The 18,504-nt window shown below is 64.0% G+C and overlaps 2 protein-coding genes across 2 annotated transcripts; both read right to left on the bottom strand.

Moving 5' to 3' along the window:
- Positions 1–474: 474 nt before the first annotated feature.
- Positions 475–12,730, bottom strand: RASAL3 (RAS protein activator like 3). The gene is made up of 19 exons (XM_075026839.1): positions 12,681–12,730; positions 10,210–10,624; positions 9,064–9,182; positions 8,859–8,943; positions 7,175–7,263; positions 6,988–7,076; positions 6,779–6,911; positions 6,282–6,380; positions 5,137–5,673; positions 4,535–4,679; positions 4,203–4,347; positions 3,492–3,728; positions 2,718–2,919; positions 2,459–2,568; positions 1,487–1,799; positions 1,268–1,396; positions 978–1,177; positions 797–872; positions 475–721 (listed from the first exon to the last, which is right to left on the bottom strand). Exons 2-19 carry the CDS (start codon positions 10,622–10,624, stop codon positions 572–574), a joined length of 3,273 nt encoding a protein of 1,090 aa, XP_074882940.1. The 5' UTR covers positions 12,681–12,730; the 3' UTR covers positions 475–571.
- A 597-nt stretch (positions 12,731–13,327) lies between these two features.
- PGLYRP2 (peptidoglycan recognition protein 2) lies at positions 13,328–18,277 on the bottom strand. The gene is made up of 5 exons (XM_075026838.1): positions 18,226–18,277; positions 15,292–16,131; positions 14,240–14,450; positions 13,863–14,157; positions 13,328–13,716 (listed from the first exon to the last, which is right to left on the bottom strand). Exons 1-5 carry the CDS (start codon positions 18,275–18,277, stop codon positions 13,714–13,716), a joined length of 1,401 nt encoding a protein of 466 aa, XP_074882939.1. The 3' UTR covers positions 13,328–13,713.
- Between the last annotated feature and the right edge of the window lie 227 nt (positions 18,278–18,504).

The raw sequence follows: 18,504 nt of genomic DNA, 5'->3' as shown, positions 1-18,504 counted from the left end.
GAGGGGTCCCTGTGGCCCCGTCGCCCCCAAAGTGTCCCCATGGCCCTGCCCTGAGGGGTCCCTGTGGCCCCGTCATCCCCAAAGTGTCCCCATGGCCCTGCCCTGAGGGGTCCCTGTGGCCCCGTCACCCCCAAAGTGTCCCCATGGCCCCATCACCCCCAAAGTGTCCCCATGGCCCTGCCCTGAGGGGTCCCTGTGGCCCCGTCGCCCCCAAAGTGTCCCCGTGGCCCTGTCCCAAAGAGTCTCCATGGTCCTGTCACCCCCAAAGTGTCCCCATGGCCCTGCCATCTCTGTCACTTTCCCAGGTCCCCATGTGTCTCCTCCAGGTCCCCATGGCCCTGCCATCCCTGTCACTGGTCCTAGGATGTCCCAGGCAGGCGTAGGGTGCTGGGGACAGAGCCCCGAGCGGTGGCAGGACACAACCGAGCACCTCGTGGCGGTGATGCCAACGCTGTTTATTGCCTGGGGAGGGGACACCCCGCGGGATCAGGATTAAATGCCCTTCAGAAAGACCCAGGAGACGGCGGGTGACCGGGCTGCAGGCACACGTTGGGGACATCGGGGCAACCGGTTACACGCTGGTGGCCTGAGAGTCGTCACCGCTCTCGTCCCAACCCCGTGCCGGCATCCGGCGGCCCGTCCTCCCAGGGTGGCCCAGGGCTTGGGTGATGGCATCCCGCAGCTCCGTCTGCTCCTTCTCCAGCGCCGACAGCCGTCTCTCCTGCGAGGGGACCGCGTCAGCCCCCACCCGGGTCCCTCTTGTCACCCGTGGGTGCGCCCACATCCCAGCTCTTACCAGGTCTCGGCTCTTCTCCTCGCTGGCCTTCAGCCTCTCCAGGTCTTTCTTCCTAGTGCCTTCAGCCGCCGTCAGCCTAATTGGGTTGAGAATGAGCCAAGACTACGACCTGGTGGTGGGGCACCCGCTGGCGTGGAGCACCCACCGGTTTGGGGAACCCACTCCCCATCCCCATCCCTACCTGGCACCCAAATTGGCCGCACGGGCGTTCGCCTCCTCCAACTGCTGCCGGAGACGCTCGAGCTGCTCTCGGTGCTGACCCTGCTCCTGCCGCAACCCACAGTGTTGGACTTCCATCTCTCCCGCTCGCGTCTCCGCCAGCCGTAACTTCTCCCGGTTCTCCGCCACCTCCTTCCGCAGCGCCTCGATCAACCGCCCGTGCTGGAGGGGGACGAGGACGGGACGTGTGTGTGTGGGGGGGTTATCGGCGGACACCCAGGTGGGTTTGGCTGTCACCCACCCCAGGGTTACCTTCTCCAAGGGGCGGATGGCGTAGAGCTCGCCCTGTGCCGCTGCCGCCGCCGCCTCCTCCGCGTAGCGCTGCCACGGCACCGTCGACTTGCGCGGTAGTGACGCCGACGAGCGCAGCTTCCCGTGACCCTACGGCACCGGCGGCACTTATTAACGCCGCCGTACTCCTCGGAGCACCGGCCCCAACACAAGGGCAGCGTGGCGGCCGCCGTGGCTTACCGGGACGTTGCGGGGGACGAGGGATCCTGGGTTGTCATCGACCGGTGGGTCCGCCACGTGCTCAGCGCTGGCCTGCTTGCGTAGGCGCCGGGCGGCTTTGCTCTGCGCCGGCACACTCTGGGTGCGTTGCACGTTGCGGCGTTCCCGGCTGGACGGCGGTGATGGTACCGGTGCCAGTGCCGGCTCCGGTTCCGGCCCGTCCTCCCGGCCCCGAACTCGGCGGATGCTGATGAGGGACTGGCTCTTGATGAGGGGGCTGTGCTTGCTCAGGTCCCGTGGTGGCACGAAGCCTGGTTTGAAGCTCTCTGCCGGGCTGTGAGGGGAGATGGGGTGATGGCATGGCCAGATACCAGGGTGGTGCTGGACCCAGGAGGGACCAGAACCACCCTGAACCCAGTCTGGACCAGAGGCACCCCAAACCCAGTTGGGATTGGACCCATCTCCTGACCCCAGCCTGGACCCTAAGCACCCCAAACCCAGTTGGGACCAGAAACATCCCTCAAACCCAACCGGAACCGGAACCAGCATCAGGACCAACCTTGACCTGAACCACCCCAAACCCAGCCAGAACCAGAGTCACCCCACACCCAGCCAGAACCAGAACCACCCTGAACCCAGCCAGCACCAGAAACACCCCCTAAATCCATCTGGGACCAGAAACATCTCCTGGACCCAGCCTGGATCAGAATTATCCACCAAATCCAGTCCAGATCAGAACCATCCCCTACCTGGACTGCAACCATCTGCTGGACCCATCAGGGACCAAAACCATGCCCTGAACCCAACTGGGACCAGTGACTTCGAACCCATTCTGGACCAGAGTCACCCTAGACCCAACTAGGACCAGAACTATCCCCTGAACCCCGCCAGGACGAGAACCACCCCAAACCCATCCTAGTGTCACGCCTCTACCAAAGCTCCTCCTGGCCCCACACGTCCACCTTGGTCCCATATATCCCTCTGTCCACCCACCGGTAACTTCGCTCTGTGGTGGAGCTGAGACGGACGGAGACGGGGACAGGGGTCCCCTCCCTGATGGCAGTGAGGATGGTGGGTAGGGGCTCCAGCTCCTCCTGCGTGGCCTACCAGGACAAGACAAGGACGTTATGGGGACAATGGGTGGTCTTGGGGTAGGTGCCATCCATGGGGCAGTGGACACCAGCTCTCTGTGTGGGGAGAAGGAGGTGGCCAGTCTTGCCAGCTACCCTTGGGGACAAATGGGTAGTGGCACCTGGTCCAGGCTGGAGAAGATGTCGCAGAGCAGGAGGTGGAGAGTGGCGAGCTCCAGAGCCAGGTCCACGTAGCCGTCGTAGGTGGCCATGTGGACGCTGCTCTCGGGGTTGGCCACACTCTGCAGGAATTCTGTCATGGTGCTCCAGTTGTGCTCCAGGAACTCATTCATGAAGCCCATGTAGGCCTCCTTCTCACCAAACCTGGGGACCACAATGTCTGGTTGCCTGGGGACAAGGCAATGGCCTGGGCCACCACCATGGTCACAAGCCACCATCATGATCATGGGCCAGGCCACCTCTGGGATCATGCACCATGTCATTGCAATGACCCTGCACCATGTCACCACCCTAGCTACGAGCCAGGACATGTAAGGACACTGCCATGTTCTTGGACCAAGCCATCCATAGGTTAGGCCACCACAGGTGACACGTGAGGCCCTGCTGCTGGGACACATTAGCCCCATGCATGGAGTGGACATGTTCCCTGCTGCCCCATGGCTGGTTCATGGCATGTAGGAGATGTCCCTGCTTGCCACACAGCATGTAGGAGATGTCACTGCTGCCCCATGACATTTAAGGGACATCCCTGCTGCTCCGTGGCATGTTGAGGACAACCCTACCACCCCATGGTACGTTGGGGACAACCCTACTGCCCCATGACTGTCCAAAGCATGTGCCACAGAGCATGTAGGGGATGTCCCCGCTGCCCCATGGCTTCCCCATGGGCATGTCCCTCCCCACCAGCGCTGGTGCTGTGCCCTGCCCTGACGTACGTGGTGAAGTTGGCCAAGTTCTGGATGACCTTGGCCACGAGGGTGAGGGTACGGGCAGTGGCCTCGCTGGGATACTCCTGGACGAGGCCAAAGAGGCTGGGGGACATGACGGCAGGGCAGAGGAACCGTAGGAAGAGGGAGGCCGAGACCAGGCGCTGCCCGATGGGCGCCTTGCCCCGCGCCGCGCACTCCTCCTGCCACGCTGCAAAGATCTCGCCCAGCTCTGCCGGGAAGGCGCTGTGGGGAGAGACACCCTGATGGGTGCTGGGGCAGGTGGCTGGCCCTGGAGCCACCCCAGCAAGCCACGTGGGACATGGTGCCCACAGTGCCTGTGCTTGTCCATGTGCCAGTCCCTTGTGCTTGTCCCCAGGCTTGTCCCTGGATTCTTCCTGGTGCCCATGCCCATCCTAGGGATGGTGCCAGTCCCCAAACCCATCCCCTGGATGATGCCAATCCCCAAACCCATCCCCATGCCCATCCTGGTGCCAGTGCCTGTCCTCCTGCCCATTCCCATTCCTGTCCCCAAGCCCATCCCTGTGCCCATGCCCATCTCCTCGCCTGTCCCCAGGTCTTGATGGTGCTGGTGCCCAACCCACGCTTCTCCCATTGCCCGTGCCGGTGTCCATCCCCAAGCCCATCCCTGGGCAGGCGCCCACCCCCACGGCCACCTCCGTGCCCAACCCCATGGCCCGCGCAGGGGCTGTCCCTCACTCGCAGGACGCGGCGATGCGTTGGAAGGTCTCCTCGCAGACCTGCCGCAGGTTGTTCTGGTTGTCAGAGAGGTCAAGGCCGGCGCATTTGCTGGGATCCACCTCGCAGCTATCATCCGAGGTGCAGAGCTGGGCCACGGCCTCACCTGAACACCAAGGAACAACCCGTAAGGGGACCAACCAACCACCACCGTGGGCATGGCCGTGACAAGCCTCCACCACACCCCCATGGATGTTCTGGGGGTGTCCTACAGCCCCACAATGCTCTGTCCATGCCCCGCACCCCACCACACCCCCTAACGTCCCACAAAGACATGTAACGTTCAGCCGTACCCAGCGTGTCCTGGAGGTACTTGCCCCCCACCAGTTTCATGTACTCGTCGATGGCCTTGGTGGCCAGCGTGTTCTCACGGAAGATCAGTGCCTCGCGGTCGTCAAAGCGGTCCAGCTCGGCCACACTGAGGTCGATGAGGAATGACTGCCGGGTGGACATGTTGAAGGGCTCAGTGGGCACCCATGGCCCCAAACCGACCTGACCAACCAATCCTGGGAAGTGCCACAACCTCCTGGCGTTCCCCTGAACTGCAGTTCCCATCCATCCCATCCCAACTCATCCAGCCCAGCCCAGCCCATCCCAACCAAAACTGACTCTCCAGTCCCGTCCCATCCCATTCCAACTCAACCCAACCCAACCCATCCACCCCATCCCATCCCAACTCAACCAAATGCAACCCATCCAACCCATCCCAACTCAACCCATCCAACTCATCCCAACCCATCCACCCCACCCCATCCCATCCCACTCCAACTCTCCCAGCACCTCCAGCCCATGATGTCCCTCCCACCCCAACCGCCATGCCCACAGCACCCCAGGCAGCACCCATCTTGCCCTCACCCACCCTCCCCACATCCCCCATGGCCAGCACTCGCTCCACCTTGGCCTTCCCAGTGCTCTGCAAGACGCGGACCAGAGCACCAGCCAGCTCCTCCTTGTGCCGCACGGCGATGGTGGGCTCCAGATGGGCGCACAGCTCCCGGTAATGGAAGGTGATGAACTCAGCCAATTCCTTGTAGCGTACGATGGGCAGCACCCGCACCTCCCGGTAGCGCCCGCGTACCCTCACCGATGGCATCCGCTCACCTCCCCCGGGACCACTCAGCGGGTACCAACGCTCCAAGGGCTGCCGGGCAGCCGCCAACTCAGCCAAGGGGACGGTAATGGAGGCTACTGGTTGACCGGGGTGGTCATCACGGCAAAGGGTGAGGGTGAGGGCACGGGCGGGTGGTAGGGCGGCCAATTGGAAGAGTTCACCCCAAAAGAGCTCGCCGTCGGGACCGGCCACCTTGGCGGTGGTACGGGCGAAGAGGGTGCCGTCCAGGTGGAGGTGACAACGGAGGCGACGCCGAGGTGGCAGGTCCCGTGCTTCGTACACCCACAGGCTCAGCGCCAGCTCCAGCCGCTCGCAGTTGTCCTGCCGGGGTGGGGGACATGGGTGGGGAGGTCAAGGGGACAGTGGGGGACATGGAGGGGGGTGAATCTGTGGGGGGGTTGAGGGGGACAGGGAATTCTGTGGGTGGACACGAGGGGACAGGGTGACATGTGGGAATGGGGGGACAAGGAGGGACAGGAAGGGACATGGGGGGACAGGAGGAGACATGGGGGGACGGGTGGGAATGGGGACAGGAGGGGACATGGAGGGACAGGAAGGGACATGGGGGGACAGGAGGGGACATGGGGACATGGGTGGACAACCAAATCCTCAGGGGGACGTGGGTGGTAGCCAAACCCATGGTGGGACAGGAGGGGACACAAGGGGACAACCAAGCCCCCAGCGGACAGGAGGGGACATGGGGGGACAACCAAGCCCCCAGGAGGACATCAGGGTTGTGGGTGCCTGCAGGGCTCCAGGGTGGGGTGGGGGGTTTGTGCCTCAGTTTCCCCACCCAGCCCTGCCAGCGGGCCTCATCCTGCCCATTGGGGAGGCAGGAGGGCAGCGGGTGGCCTCTCATGTCTGGGTGCCGGGGCTTCCCGTCCCCTGGGGGTGGCAGGGGTGTCCCACGGGTGTCCCTGCGGTCCCACCTTGTTGGGCTGCACGGTCCGGCGCAGGTTCTCGATCCAGCGGTCGCGTTCGGCCAGGGACGTGCACCCGAAGGACCGGCTGCCCTCGCCCGTGATGACCTGGGTGCGGGGAAGGTGTCTGGGGGGGGGCACCCTAAGGTGCGGGGGGGGGGCTGTGCTCTGGGGTCTGGGTGCCCATGGCTAAGGGCTGTGCTGGGGTGTCCCTTTGGGGCGCTCAGTGGGGGTGCCCTGGGGGCTTGGGGTGCTCTGGGTGCCCCTTTGGGGTGTCCTGCGTGCCCTGGATGACTGCGCAGGGTGTCTTGGGTGCCCCGGGTGCCTGGGGTGCTCTGGATGCCCCCCCAGGGTGCCTGGGGTGCTCTGGATGCTCTGGATGCCCCTCCAAGGTGCCTGGGGTGCCCTGGGGTCCCTTTCAGGTTGCCTGGGGTGCTCTGGGTGCCCATCCAGGGTGCCCCAGGTGCCTCTTCGGGGCACCCTGAGCACCCACCCAAGCCCGTTACCTGAAAGCAAAACTTCTCGCCCACGATGCTGCCGTGCACGGGCCGGATGATGACATTGTCCCCAGTGAGGTCCAGTTCAGCCACACTGGGAGGTGGCAGCAGTGACTCCCGCGAACCGCTGCGGCTGGGGACCCTACGGGGACAGGACCATCACCGGGGCACCCTCACCAGCACCCGTGGCCCCACCGCCACCCTCTGCGGTGCCGTACCTCTCACCGTTGGGGACCGTCACTGCCGGCGTCTCGACTTTGGGGACGCCGCGACCTTTCCGCTCCCGGAGCCTCTTCCACAACAACCCCTGGATGGGGTAAGGAGATGGCTGCCGTGTCACCCATGGGTGGGGCTGAGCACCCCAGAGAAGGGGGGGCTGGGGCTGTGGGGAGGGGGGGTGCCCACCTTGACATTGGTGAACTGGGAGGTGGAGGAGGTCTCGCTCTCGGTGCTTCTCCCGGCGCCCCGGGTGCTCTTCTCATCTGCAGCCAGGTCTGGAGGGGCACCCAACATCAGGACCCCCCCCCTTTACCAGCACCCCAAGCACCCCAACACCATGCCAGGCTTGAGAAGGGGCAGGATACACCCATATGCAACCCCCTCCCCCCCCAGGGAAACATCAACCAAAGCTGGAGGAAGGACCCAGGCACCTTGTTCTGGGTGCCAAATCCTGCCAGCACCTCACAGTATCTACAGCCCGGAGATGCAGCCAAGCTTCAGGTGCTGAAAATGGGTGCTCACGGGTGCGAGGGAGAAGGGGGCAGAAGGATGTATCCTGCTGCCCCAGCTCCAGCACACGACGCCAGTGACTAGCCTCGGCGCTCAGCCCCGGTGCCGCGATGCCGAGCACCCATCCAGGATGGTCCCCACCCCGGTGCCATGCGGGTGCCAGCCCCGGTGCCAGCGTGGGGGTAACTCACCTCCCTGCGCGGTGCAGAGCAGCCAGCGGCGGGGCCCCATGGCTGGCGGCAACGCCGTCTGCCCACGCCGGTGAGGGGCGCGGGGAGGAAGCCGAAAGCATTTATCGCTCGGATCAGCAGACGCAGCAGCATGGAGGAAGCGGTGACGGTACGAGGCAGCATCGCACCCAGCGCTTCCTCCGTGCACCCGGCTCGGTGGGGGACACGGGGCACAGCGGGGTGCGCGGCACAAAGCGCGGCGCGGTGCCTAGCAGGGTACCCGGCGCAGGGTATGGCACGGCGCGGGGCACGGGGAGTGATGCGCGACGGGATGCACAGTGTGGGGCGTGCCACGGCGCACGGCGTGGGGCTTGGCACAGGGCACGGCGTGGTACGTTGTGTGGTGCGTGGCACAGGATGCGGCATTGGCACAGGATGCGGCGTGCTGCGCGGTGTGGTGCCCAGCGCGGTGCACAAATGGTGCACGGCACGGTGCGTGGCATGGTGTATGGCACGGGACGTGACACGGTGTGATGTGAGGCTTAGCAGGGTGGACGACAGGGGCACGGCTTGCTGCATGGCACGGTGTGTGACATGGGCACGGCACAAAGTCTGGCATCTGGCACGGCGTGGGCACAACACGGGGCATGGCATGGGGTGCCGTACGGTGCACGGCACTGGGCACGGCATGGGGCATGACTGTGGACCACAGCGCACGGGGCATGGCACAGGGCATGGCCATGATGCGAGACATGGGGTGCGGGGCACAGAGCGTGGCACGGTGCGTGGCACAGGGCACGGCCACGATGCATTGCCCGGTGCATCGTAACACGGCGCATGCTAACACGGTGCATGGTAACATGGCGCATGGCACGATGCACGGCGCAGGGCACAGCCAGGATGCACGGTGTGGGGCATGGGGCAGCACGCAGCACCTGGCACGGTGCATGTCATGGTGCACAGCGGCACAGTGCACGGCACAGGGCATGGCACGGGGCACAGCCACGATGCCTGGCACAGTGCGTGGTGCACGATCGTATGGTACACGGCACGGGGCGTGCCATGGCACGTAGCCCAAGGAGCTCCGTGCAGCAGAGCCGCACGGGACCCACACACACACACGAGTCACACCAGCACGTGCCAACCCCCCGTGGCATCGGTGCGTGCCGGCACGGGGCGACCTCGCTCACCGGGGTCCCTCCTGCCGCCTGCCGGGTACAGGTTGGTGCTGTCGGAGATGGAGCTCCCCGTCCGGTTCCTGTTCCTACACGAAGCCTGGTGGCACGGAGGGGTCAGGCACCGCTGTCCCCAGCACCCTTCTGTGCACCCCGTCACCCAAGGGACACCGGCACGAGCTCCTGGGTGCCCAGGGGACTCTTGTCCCCTTGTCCTCACCTCCTCGTCCTTGCCTACAAGGATCAGATGTCCGTCCACCAAGGAGAAGTTGGAGACATCCCACACTGGGGCGTCGGGTGCTGGAGCCAGCGGGATCGATGACACCCTGTGGGTGCTTGCTGGGGGTGCAGAGCAGGGTGTCAGGGGGAGACCGCGTGCTCACCGTGCACCCGTCACCCATGGGCGGCGTGGCAGTGCCAGGGGACACGTGGCTGTGGCTATGCCACCGTGGGTATGGTGATGCCGGGGGACGTATGGCCGCGGCTGTGCCACAACCAGGGTGGCAATGCTGGGGGACATGTGGCTGTGCCGCCGTTGGCGTGGCAATGCCAGGCCACGCTTGGCCGTGGCCACGCTGTGACGGGGACAAAGCCGGCTGGCTGCCCTGCCCCAGCGCCCTGCCTGCACCGTGGGTGTCCCTGCCGAAGCCAAGCCGGTTTTGCCAGATCCGGGTGCCGCAGGGGCTGGCACGGCTCCACGTGCCGCCAACGAGCCCCGTGCCGGGCACACACGGGGACCAGGGCCACGTGAGTCCGGGAGCAGGCCTTGGGGCCAGGTGGGACGCAGCCATCCTGCACCCGTGGGTGCCCCCCCAACCCTGGAGGGCACCTGCAGGCAGGAGATCCCCAACACCAGCAAAGCCTGGCCACATCCTACACCCCTCTATGTCTCCCACCATCACCCACCGCCTCCCAGACCCCAGTGGTCACCATCACCCATCAGCATCACCCACTAACTGTTGCCCCCAACCCACTGCCCATCACCCATTGCATTCCAGACCATCACCCATCTCCATTGCCCACCACCCATCAGCCCCCAACCCATCATCCATCACCCCCAATTGATCACCCATCATCATCACCACCCATCACCCTCCAACCCCTCACCCTCCACCCATCACCCATCATTATCACCCCCACCCATCGCTCCCAACCCATCACCCATCATCACCCGTCACCCCCCAACCCATCACCCATCATTATCACCCCCCACCCATCACTCCCAACCCATCACCAACAACCACCTACCACCCATCATCCCCCAACCCGTCACCCCCAACTCCTCCTCAACCACCACCGCCCCTATCCCATCACAGTCACCCACCACCAGCACCCTGACCCCCACCCTCCCCATCATCCCCCGTACCTGGAACAGCATCGTGGGGCACCTGCTCAGCCCTGGCACCGCTCTCCACGTGTCCCTTCCTCTTGGACATGGAGCGCAGGTACTTCTGCAGGGTGGCCTTGCCACCCTCGGGTCCCCGGGTCTCCTTGGTCCCCTTGGAGGGGGCCGAAAAAGCCCGTTGGAAGAGGGACCGGCGGGTGCTGGCTTTGGGTGCCCCCAAGCCGGAGCTCCCCTTTCCAGCCCCATCATCGGGGCTATCAGATTCGGGTTGGCTGTAGGAACGTTTCCATCCCTGCAACCGGGTCCAACGCCGGCTGCCCGGGGACCCCGTGCCCCGTTCGGGTTCTCGGTCGCCCATGGGTGCTGCCGTTCGCCATTTGTAGGTCTTCAGTAGAGCTGGTGGCTCGGGTCCCAGCGGGGGTTTCTCCACTTCCATCTGTGGGATGGGGAGAGCCATGTTAGCCACGGGGTGTCCACGGCATGGGGCAGGGGGGGGGCAAGGGCACCCTTATTTGGGCACCCCCAACCTGGCATCCCCACCCAGTCACCCCTATTTGGGTGCCCCATCCAAGTATCCCTTTTGGGGCACCCCCACCCAGGCACCCCTATTCAGGGGACCCCCATCCAAGGCACCCCTATCTGGGTGTCTCTATCTGGGCACCCAAGCCTGGGCACCCCCATTTGGGTGTCCCTATCCAGGCATCCATGTACAGGCACCCTATATGAGCACCCTATCCAGACACCCCTATTTGGGTGCCTACACCCAGTGCACCCCCATCTAGGTGCCCTTATCTGGGCACCCCCACCCAGGCAACCCTATTCATGCACCCTTACGTGGGTGCCTCCACCCAGGCACCCCAATCCAGGCACCCTTATTGGGGTACCTCTATTTTGTCACCCCATTTACGCACCTTTATCCGGGTGCCCCTCTCTGGGCATCCCTACCTGGGTGCCCTTCTCTGGAGCACCTAATCCAGGCACCCCTATTTGGGTCCTCTCAGCCAGGGCACCCTTATCTGGGCACCCACATTGGGGCACCCTAGGGTGCCCATTGCTGTGGGGCGTCCCTGCCCGCTGAGGGGTCCCCATTTCCGTGGGTGCTCCAGCCGCCGATGGGTCCCCCAATCTTGTGGGTGCCAATGTCCCCAGGGTGCCCCTGCCCACTGAGGAGTCCCCAGTCTTGTGAGTGCTGATGTTCTGGGGTGCCCCTGCCCACCGAGGGGTCCCCAACTTGTGGGTGCTGATGTTCTGGGGTGTCCCTGCCCACCGAGGGGTCCCCAACTTGTGGGTGCTGATGTTCTGGGGTGTCCCTGCCCACCGAGGGGTCCCCATCTTGTGGGTGCCGATGTTCTGGGGTGTCCCTGCCCATCGAAGGGTCCCCAATCTTGTGGGTGCCGATGTTCTGGGGTGTCCCTGCCCACTGAGGGGTCCCCATCTTGTGGGTGCCGATGTTCTGGGGTGTCCCTGCCCACCGAGGGGTCCCCATCTTGTGGGTGCCGATGTTCTGGGGTGTCCCTGCCCACCGAGGGGTCCCCATCTTGTGGGTGCCGATGTTCTGGTGTGTCCCTGCCCACTGAGGGGTCCCCATCTTGTGGGTGCTGATGTTCTGGGGTGTCCCTGCCCACTGAGGGGTCCCCATCTTGTGGGTGCCGATGTTCTGGGGTGTCCCTGCCCACCGAGGGGTCCCCATCTCGTGGGTGCCGATGTTCTGGGGTGCCCCTGCCCACCGAGGGGTCCCTATCTTGTGGGTGCCGATGCCCCTGCCCACGGAGCGTGTCCCCCACCCAGTGGGTGCCCACACCACCGTACCCACGCCGGCCCCTGCCCCCTGCAGCACCCATCCCTGCCAGGGCGCGGTGGCACCCGGGAGGTGCGGTAGCATCACAATTCGGTGACACCGGGGCGCGGTGAACACCGGGGACACAGTGACACCCAGGCAGGTGGCCCGCCACCACCTCGGCTCCGAGCGCAGGCGGGTGCCGGAGATGCTTCCGTCGCCGATGCGGCCGCGTTTCCCCTCGCGCCGCCACGGCATTTCCTCCTGGCACCTGCACCCCACGCTGAGCCCAGGCCTTGGGGACCCCCCCCCAGCACCCCAGGGTGCACACATGGGTGCAGGCCAGGGTTGGGGGGGTGGACGAGGCCGGTTGCACCCCAGGACCACCTCCCTGCGGCAGCCCCCCGGGTGGAAGCCATCTGTGGGCACCCACAGCTTTGGCGCCTGCCAATTTAGGGGTGCCAGCACCCTAGAGCTGAGCTGTGGAGTGTGCTCAAACCCTGGGCGGGGGGGGTGCCAACGTTTTTGGCGTCCCCACCCCAGCTTGCAGCACCCTATAGCACCCCATCACCCATACTCTCCCCTGCAGCACCCCTTACTCCTCAGGGTGCTGCCTCACCCTGCCCCAGCACCCTGCATCCCCTGCGTACCCCCAAGGCTGGAGCATCACCCCAGGGTGCCCCCCCCACATACCCCCCGCCCCGTCCCGCGGTACCTCGGCCGTTCTCTGCCTGCTCCGGCACCCGGAGTCGGCTGCCCCGGTTCCTGTCGTGGCTTCCCCATGTGACCAGGCAGGAGTTTCAGTCACACCCTCACCTCCGCCTCTGCCCCGATGATGTTATCTACGCTCCCAGTTCGGCCAGGCTCACGCTAGGCCACGGCTTGGGACACACCGAGAAGGGTGAGCCACGCCGGGCCACCCCGCGGTGGGGTCTAGGTACCCTGGTGGCCTGTTGCGTTCATCCGGCTGAAATGCCATCATTAGGTTTCAGAGTGAACGGGTGCTGAAGATGGCAGCTCCTGGCCACTACGGTGTGGGGTGCGACGTGGGCACCTCCGGAGGCTGGATGCCCATATGGGGGGTGGGTGCTACTCTTGGGGGTGGGGGGTATGGAGGTGGGGGTCTCCTTGGGGGTCATGTGGGGTCTCCAAGGTGGGTTAAGGGGGGACAGTGCTGCTCGGACATGCGTGTGCACACACACGCACGCGTGTGCCACAGCACCCAGCCCTGCAGCAGATCCTGGGCACCTGGGTCCCTTGCTTAAGTCCTCCCCCATGACCCCATGGCTGCTCCCCACCCCGTGCCTCAGTTTCCCTCTCACTCTCCAAAGCTGATGTCCTGGCATTGACTTTATTGCGGGGGGATTTCTAGTGGCTTGTGGCTACAGGGATGGTCTGCTGGGCCAGTGGGGCCAGGATCCGTCCGGGCTGGTAGCCTTGAAGACTGGGGTTCTTCTGGGCCTGCGTCCATCAGGGTTGGCATCCGTTGGGCTGGTGTCTGGCTGGACCAGGGCTGATCCATGACGGCATCCATTGGGTGAGGTTCCGTCTGGACCAAGGTCCACCCAGGCTGGCACCCATGGGACTGGTGTCCATCTGGACCAGGGTCCACCCAGGCTGGCATCCATCAGACCAACATCTGTTGGATCAGGGTCCATCTAGACCATCACCCATGGGGCCAGCGTCCATCTAGACCATGATCCAACCTTGCCTGCACCCATCCAGACCAGGACCCACGGGGCTGATCCTCACTGCAGAGGAGAGAAGAAACCACCATCAGTCCCAGCATCACCTCCCACATCCACCATCACCAAACCCCCATCCTCCCAGTCACGCCGGAGCGGACCAGACACCCCAACCTCCAACCCCTGGAGATGCCACGAAGCTCGGTGTTCACCTTGAAGCCGTGCCAGGTCTCAATTTCACGGAAGAGGGAGTTGCCGGGGCAGTCGGTGTGACCCATCTGGCGGTGGCCGCGTAGGGTGTAGTTGTGGTGAAGCCGGCCGGTCCGCACGGCGCACGGCAGGAGCCCGTCCCGCACCAGGGCGATGATGTCAGGGTCCGGCAAGGTGGCCGAGAAGTCTCCAACGTAGCCCACGCCGTAGCCTTTGCTGTTGTAGCCTTTGGTGTGGGCACCAACCCAGTGCCAACCTCGGCCTTGGTACAGGTAACCGTCTGACCCCACCACAAAGCTGCAAGCGCCAGTGGGTCAATCTGAGCTGCCCGGAGATGGGTGACGAGGACCGGGGTTGAGCGACGGTGACGGGGTTTTACCTGTAACCGATGTCATCCCAACCGCGGGTGTCTTGGTGGAAGCGTTGCATGGAGCGCATGGCGGCGGCGCAGGCGGCGAAGGTGCGGCACGGGGTGCTGGGTATGAAGGTGTGGTGGATGTAGACGGAGCCCAAGGGGAGGGTCAAGAGTTTGGGGGTGCCGCGGTAGGGACGGGCACCCCACATGCACCGGGGTACGATGGCTGGGCACTCTGCGAGGGAAGGCAGGTGGTGGAAGAAAGGGGATTTGCCTGGTCCCACGGGCAGTTGGGGACACGGCAGCGTCCCTTTGGGGTCTTGGGGACATCTGCCCGGCTTGGGAACCTCTTGGCCTGGGACATGGCAGTGTCCTCCTGGAGTCCCCTCAGCTAGGGGATGTGGAGCATCTGCTTGAGGTGTCCCCTGGCTGGGGACACGGCTGGCTCCAGGGGACACACCAGTGTCCATCCAGAGGACATGGTGGTGGCCAATCAGGGGACACGTCGGTGGCCATCCAGGGGACAAAGCAGTGTCCAGGGACCCGTTATCCAGGGGACACACCGATGTCCTTCCAGGGGACATGGTGGTGCCTGTCCAGGGACCACCACCCAGGGGACACAACGATGTCCATCCAGGGGACATGGTGGTGGCCATCCAGGGACCACCACCCATGGGACACACTGACGTCCATCCAGGGGACATGGTGGTGGCCATCCAGGGACCACCACCCATGGGACACACTGACGTCCATCCAGGGGACATGGTGGTGGCCATCCAGGGACCACCACCCATGGGACACACCGATGTCCATCCAGGGGACACAGCGGTGTCCAGCCAGTGGACACACCAATGTCCATCTAGGGGACATGGTGGTGGCCATCCAGGGGACATGGTGGTGTCCCACCATTGCAGGCCACATGTCACCAGTCAGCTCTCAGAACTTGACTCCCCTCAGTGCCTCCTACACCGAGGTGACACTGGGGACCCCGCCCAGGGTGCAGCAGCTCTCCACCCATTCTCCCACCCAATTTTTTTTGGGGGGGTGAGGATGACACAGAAATCTGATCTCCCTACCCACATAGACCTCCGTGAAGTCCCGCGCCGCTTGGCGAGCAATGGCCGCCACCTCCTCCGGCCCCACGTTCTCCAAGAGCTCCCGGGTGGGTGGCAGCACCCTCAGCACCCTCAGCATCGCGGCCACCTCCTCCTCCAGCTTCTCCGGCCCCGTCAGCACCCCAAAATCTCGCCTCCGGTAACTGCTGGGGGGTCGCCCCTTCTCCGTGCCGTTGCCTGTCCCGTAGTAGCCCCGGAGAAGGTCGGCGAGTGGGATGGGTGCTCGGGCCAGGCGTGCACCCAGCAGCACCCCATCCATCGCCCCGTTGGCGACAGCATCGGGGATGGGTGACGGGGGTCCCAGCAGGGTGTAGTTTTGGGGGTCATCCACGTCATCCCAACAGCCGCCGGGTCCCAGCACGGCTCGGTTGCCGTCACCGTCACGAGCCAAGAGGAAGGACGTCCCCAACGCCTCGGCGATGGTGATGGCGTAGAGCGCGTCGACGGGCGGCTCGACGGCGGGGACGCGCCACCCTGCCGCCCGCTTGAGGCCGACCTCGATGCCGGCGAGCAGGGGACCGAGGGCGACGGTGGAGCCGTCGGGTGCCAGCACTGCGCTGCGCTCGGGTGCCGCGGCGTCGTGGCGGAGGAGTTGGGTGAAGAGCAGCCACTGCTCGCGGCTGAGCGTCGGTGGGGCCGGTGGGACGTCGGGTGGCTCTCCCAGCACCGCGCGGCACCCAGGGGTGCCGCAGCTACCCAGCGCCCGCGCCAGCTCCGGCACGGTGCCGGTAAAGCCACGGTCGGTCGATTCGAGGGCTTCCACGATCTGAACCACGGAGTCCATGTGGCGCGGTGGGAGACCTGGGGAGGGGACGGGGACGTGGGAGGGGACCGAGGGGCACCCGTGGGGTGGCAAGGGTCTCCCGGCGTGGGTGAATGTGCACCCAAACCGGGGTGACTGCACCAAAATGAGGGGAAACGCACCCCAAACGGGGTGAAAGCACCCAAAACAGGGTGACAGCACCCAAAACAGGATGAAAGGACCCAAAACGGTGCGAATGCACCCAAAGCAGGGTGAATGCACCCAGAACAGGATGATAACACCCATAGCAGAGCAAAGGCACCCAGAAAAGGGCAAATGCACCCAAAACCAGCGGAAGTGTACCAAAAACCAGAGCAAATGCACCCAAACCAGGGTGAAAGCACCTGAAACTGGGTAAGGGCACCCAAAGCAACGCAAAAGCACCCAGAGGAGGGCGCAAGCACCCAGGAAAAGGGTGAATGCACCCAAACCAGGGTGAAAACACCCCAAAGCGGGATGAAAGCACCCAAACCAGGGTGAAAGGACCCAAAGCAGGGCGAATGCACCCAAAACAGGATGATAGCACCCATAGCAGAGCGAATGCACCCAGAAAAGAGCAAATGCACCCAAACCCAGAGCAAATGCACCCAAAACCAGGGTGAAAGCACCTAAAACTGGGTGTATGCACCCAGAGGAGGGCGCAAGCACTCCGGAAAAGCGTGAAAGCACCCAAACCAGGGTGAAAACACCCAAACCAGGGTGAAAGCACCCAAACCAGGGTGAAAACACCCCAAAGCAGGACAGTAGCACCCAGGACAGGGTGAAAGCACCCCAAAACAGGGTGAAAGCACCCCGAAAAAGGACAAATGCACCCAAAACCGGGCAAAACCACCCAAAACAGGGTAAAACCACCCAGAACAAGGTGAATGCACCCAGACCAGGGTGAAAACACCCCCAAACCAGGACTAAAGCACCCAGGACAGGGTGCAAGCACCCTAAAAAAGGGCAAAGCACCCCCAAAAATAGCAAAAGCACCCAAAAGTGGGTGGCTGCATCCAAACCAGGGTGAAAACACCCCAAAAAGGCAAAAGTACCCCCAAAAAGGGTAAAACCGCCCCAAGCCAGGGCAACGGCACCCATCGTGAGCACGCGAAGCCCGACCGAAGCCGAATGCACCCAAAACTGGGTGCAGCCCCTCCCCCACCCCCCGACACCCTCCACCCCCCCCCGACACCACCCAGGTGGGCACAAATTTTGGGTTAGAATCACCCTAATTAGGGAAAAAAATGCAACCAGAGCCATTTTGGCCCCAAAAAGGAGCTCGGAGAAGCCCCCGCGGTCACCACATGCGTGTAGTGGCATGTTGGGGCGTGTTGTAGCGTGTGGCTGGACGCCGGGGTGTGTTGTGATGGATTGCGGCACGCTGTGTCGTGACGTGGCGTGGCGTGTTGCGGGGTGTTCTGGCGTGGCGTGGGGTGTTGCGGGGTGTTGTAGCACGTTGCAGGGTGTTGTGGCATGTTGTAGCATGTTGTGTGTTCTAGCATGTTGTAGGGTGTCGCGGCATGCTGTAGCACGTGGTGTATTCTGGGGTGTTGTGGCGTGTTGTGGGGTGTTCTAGCATGTTGTGGGGTGTCGTGGCATGTTGTAGCGTGTTGTGAGGTGTTGTGGGGTGTCGCGGCGTGTGTAGGATGTTGTGGTGTGTTCTAGTGTGTTGTGGCATGTCATGGGGTGTTGCGGAATGTTGTGGGGTGTTGTGGCATGTCGTAGCATGTTGTGGTGTGTTCTAGCGTGTTGTGGGGTGTTGTAGCATGTCACAGTGTGTTGTGGCATGTTGTAGGGTGTTGTGGGGTGTTATGGCACGTTGTGTCATGGCATGGCACGTTGTGGGGTGTTGCCACGTGCTGTAGCATGTTGTGGTGTGTTCTAGCATGTTGTGGGATGTTGTGCCATGTCATGGTATGTTGTGGCGTGTTGTGTCATGTTGTAGGGTATTGTGGGGTGTTGTGGCGTGTCGTGGGATGTTTTAGCATGTTGTGTCATGTCAGGGAGTGTTGTGGCACGTTGTGTCACGTTGTTGCATGTCATGGTGTGTTGTGGCGTGTTTTGCCGCATTGTAGCATGTCGCGGCGTGTCGTGGCGTGTCGTGGGCCTACCTGTGCTGGGCCAGACGCAGACGCTCAGCGCCAGGAGGAGCCACAGGAACATGCTGCAGGATACGGCCCCCGTCGCTGCGTCCTGTGTCGTGGCCTCGCTGGACTTTGTCCCCGCACCCAAGCGCAAATGTCACCGGGGGCGGGGGACACGACACGCGTATTGGGGGGGGGGGGCGTGTGGTGCGGCAGGGTGGCACACGTGTGCGTGTTGCGTGGGCGGCTCTGCAGCACGTGTGTGCACACGCATGGGGGGGCCTAGGAAGGGGCTACACGCATGTG

Source organism: Buteo buteo, chromosome 4, assembly GCF_964188355.1.
Source record: "Buteo buteo chromosome 4, bButBut1.hap1.1, whole genome shotgun sequence".
NCBI classification, from domain to species: Eukaryota; Metazoa; Chordata; class Aves; order Accipitriformes; family Accipitridae; genus Buteo; species Buteo buteo.
Note: the sequence above shows the minus strand (reverse complement) of the source record. Positions and strands in the feature narration are given on the sequence as shown.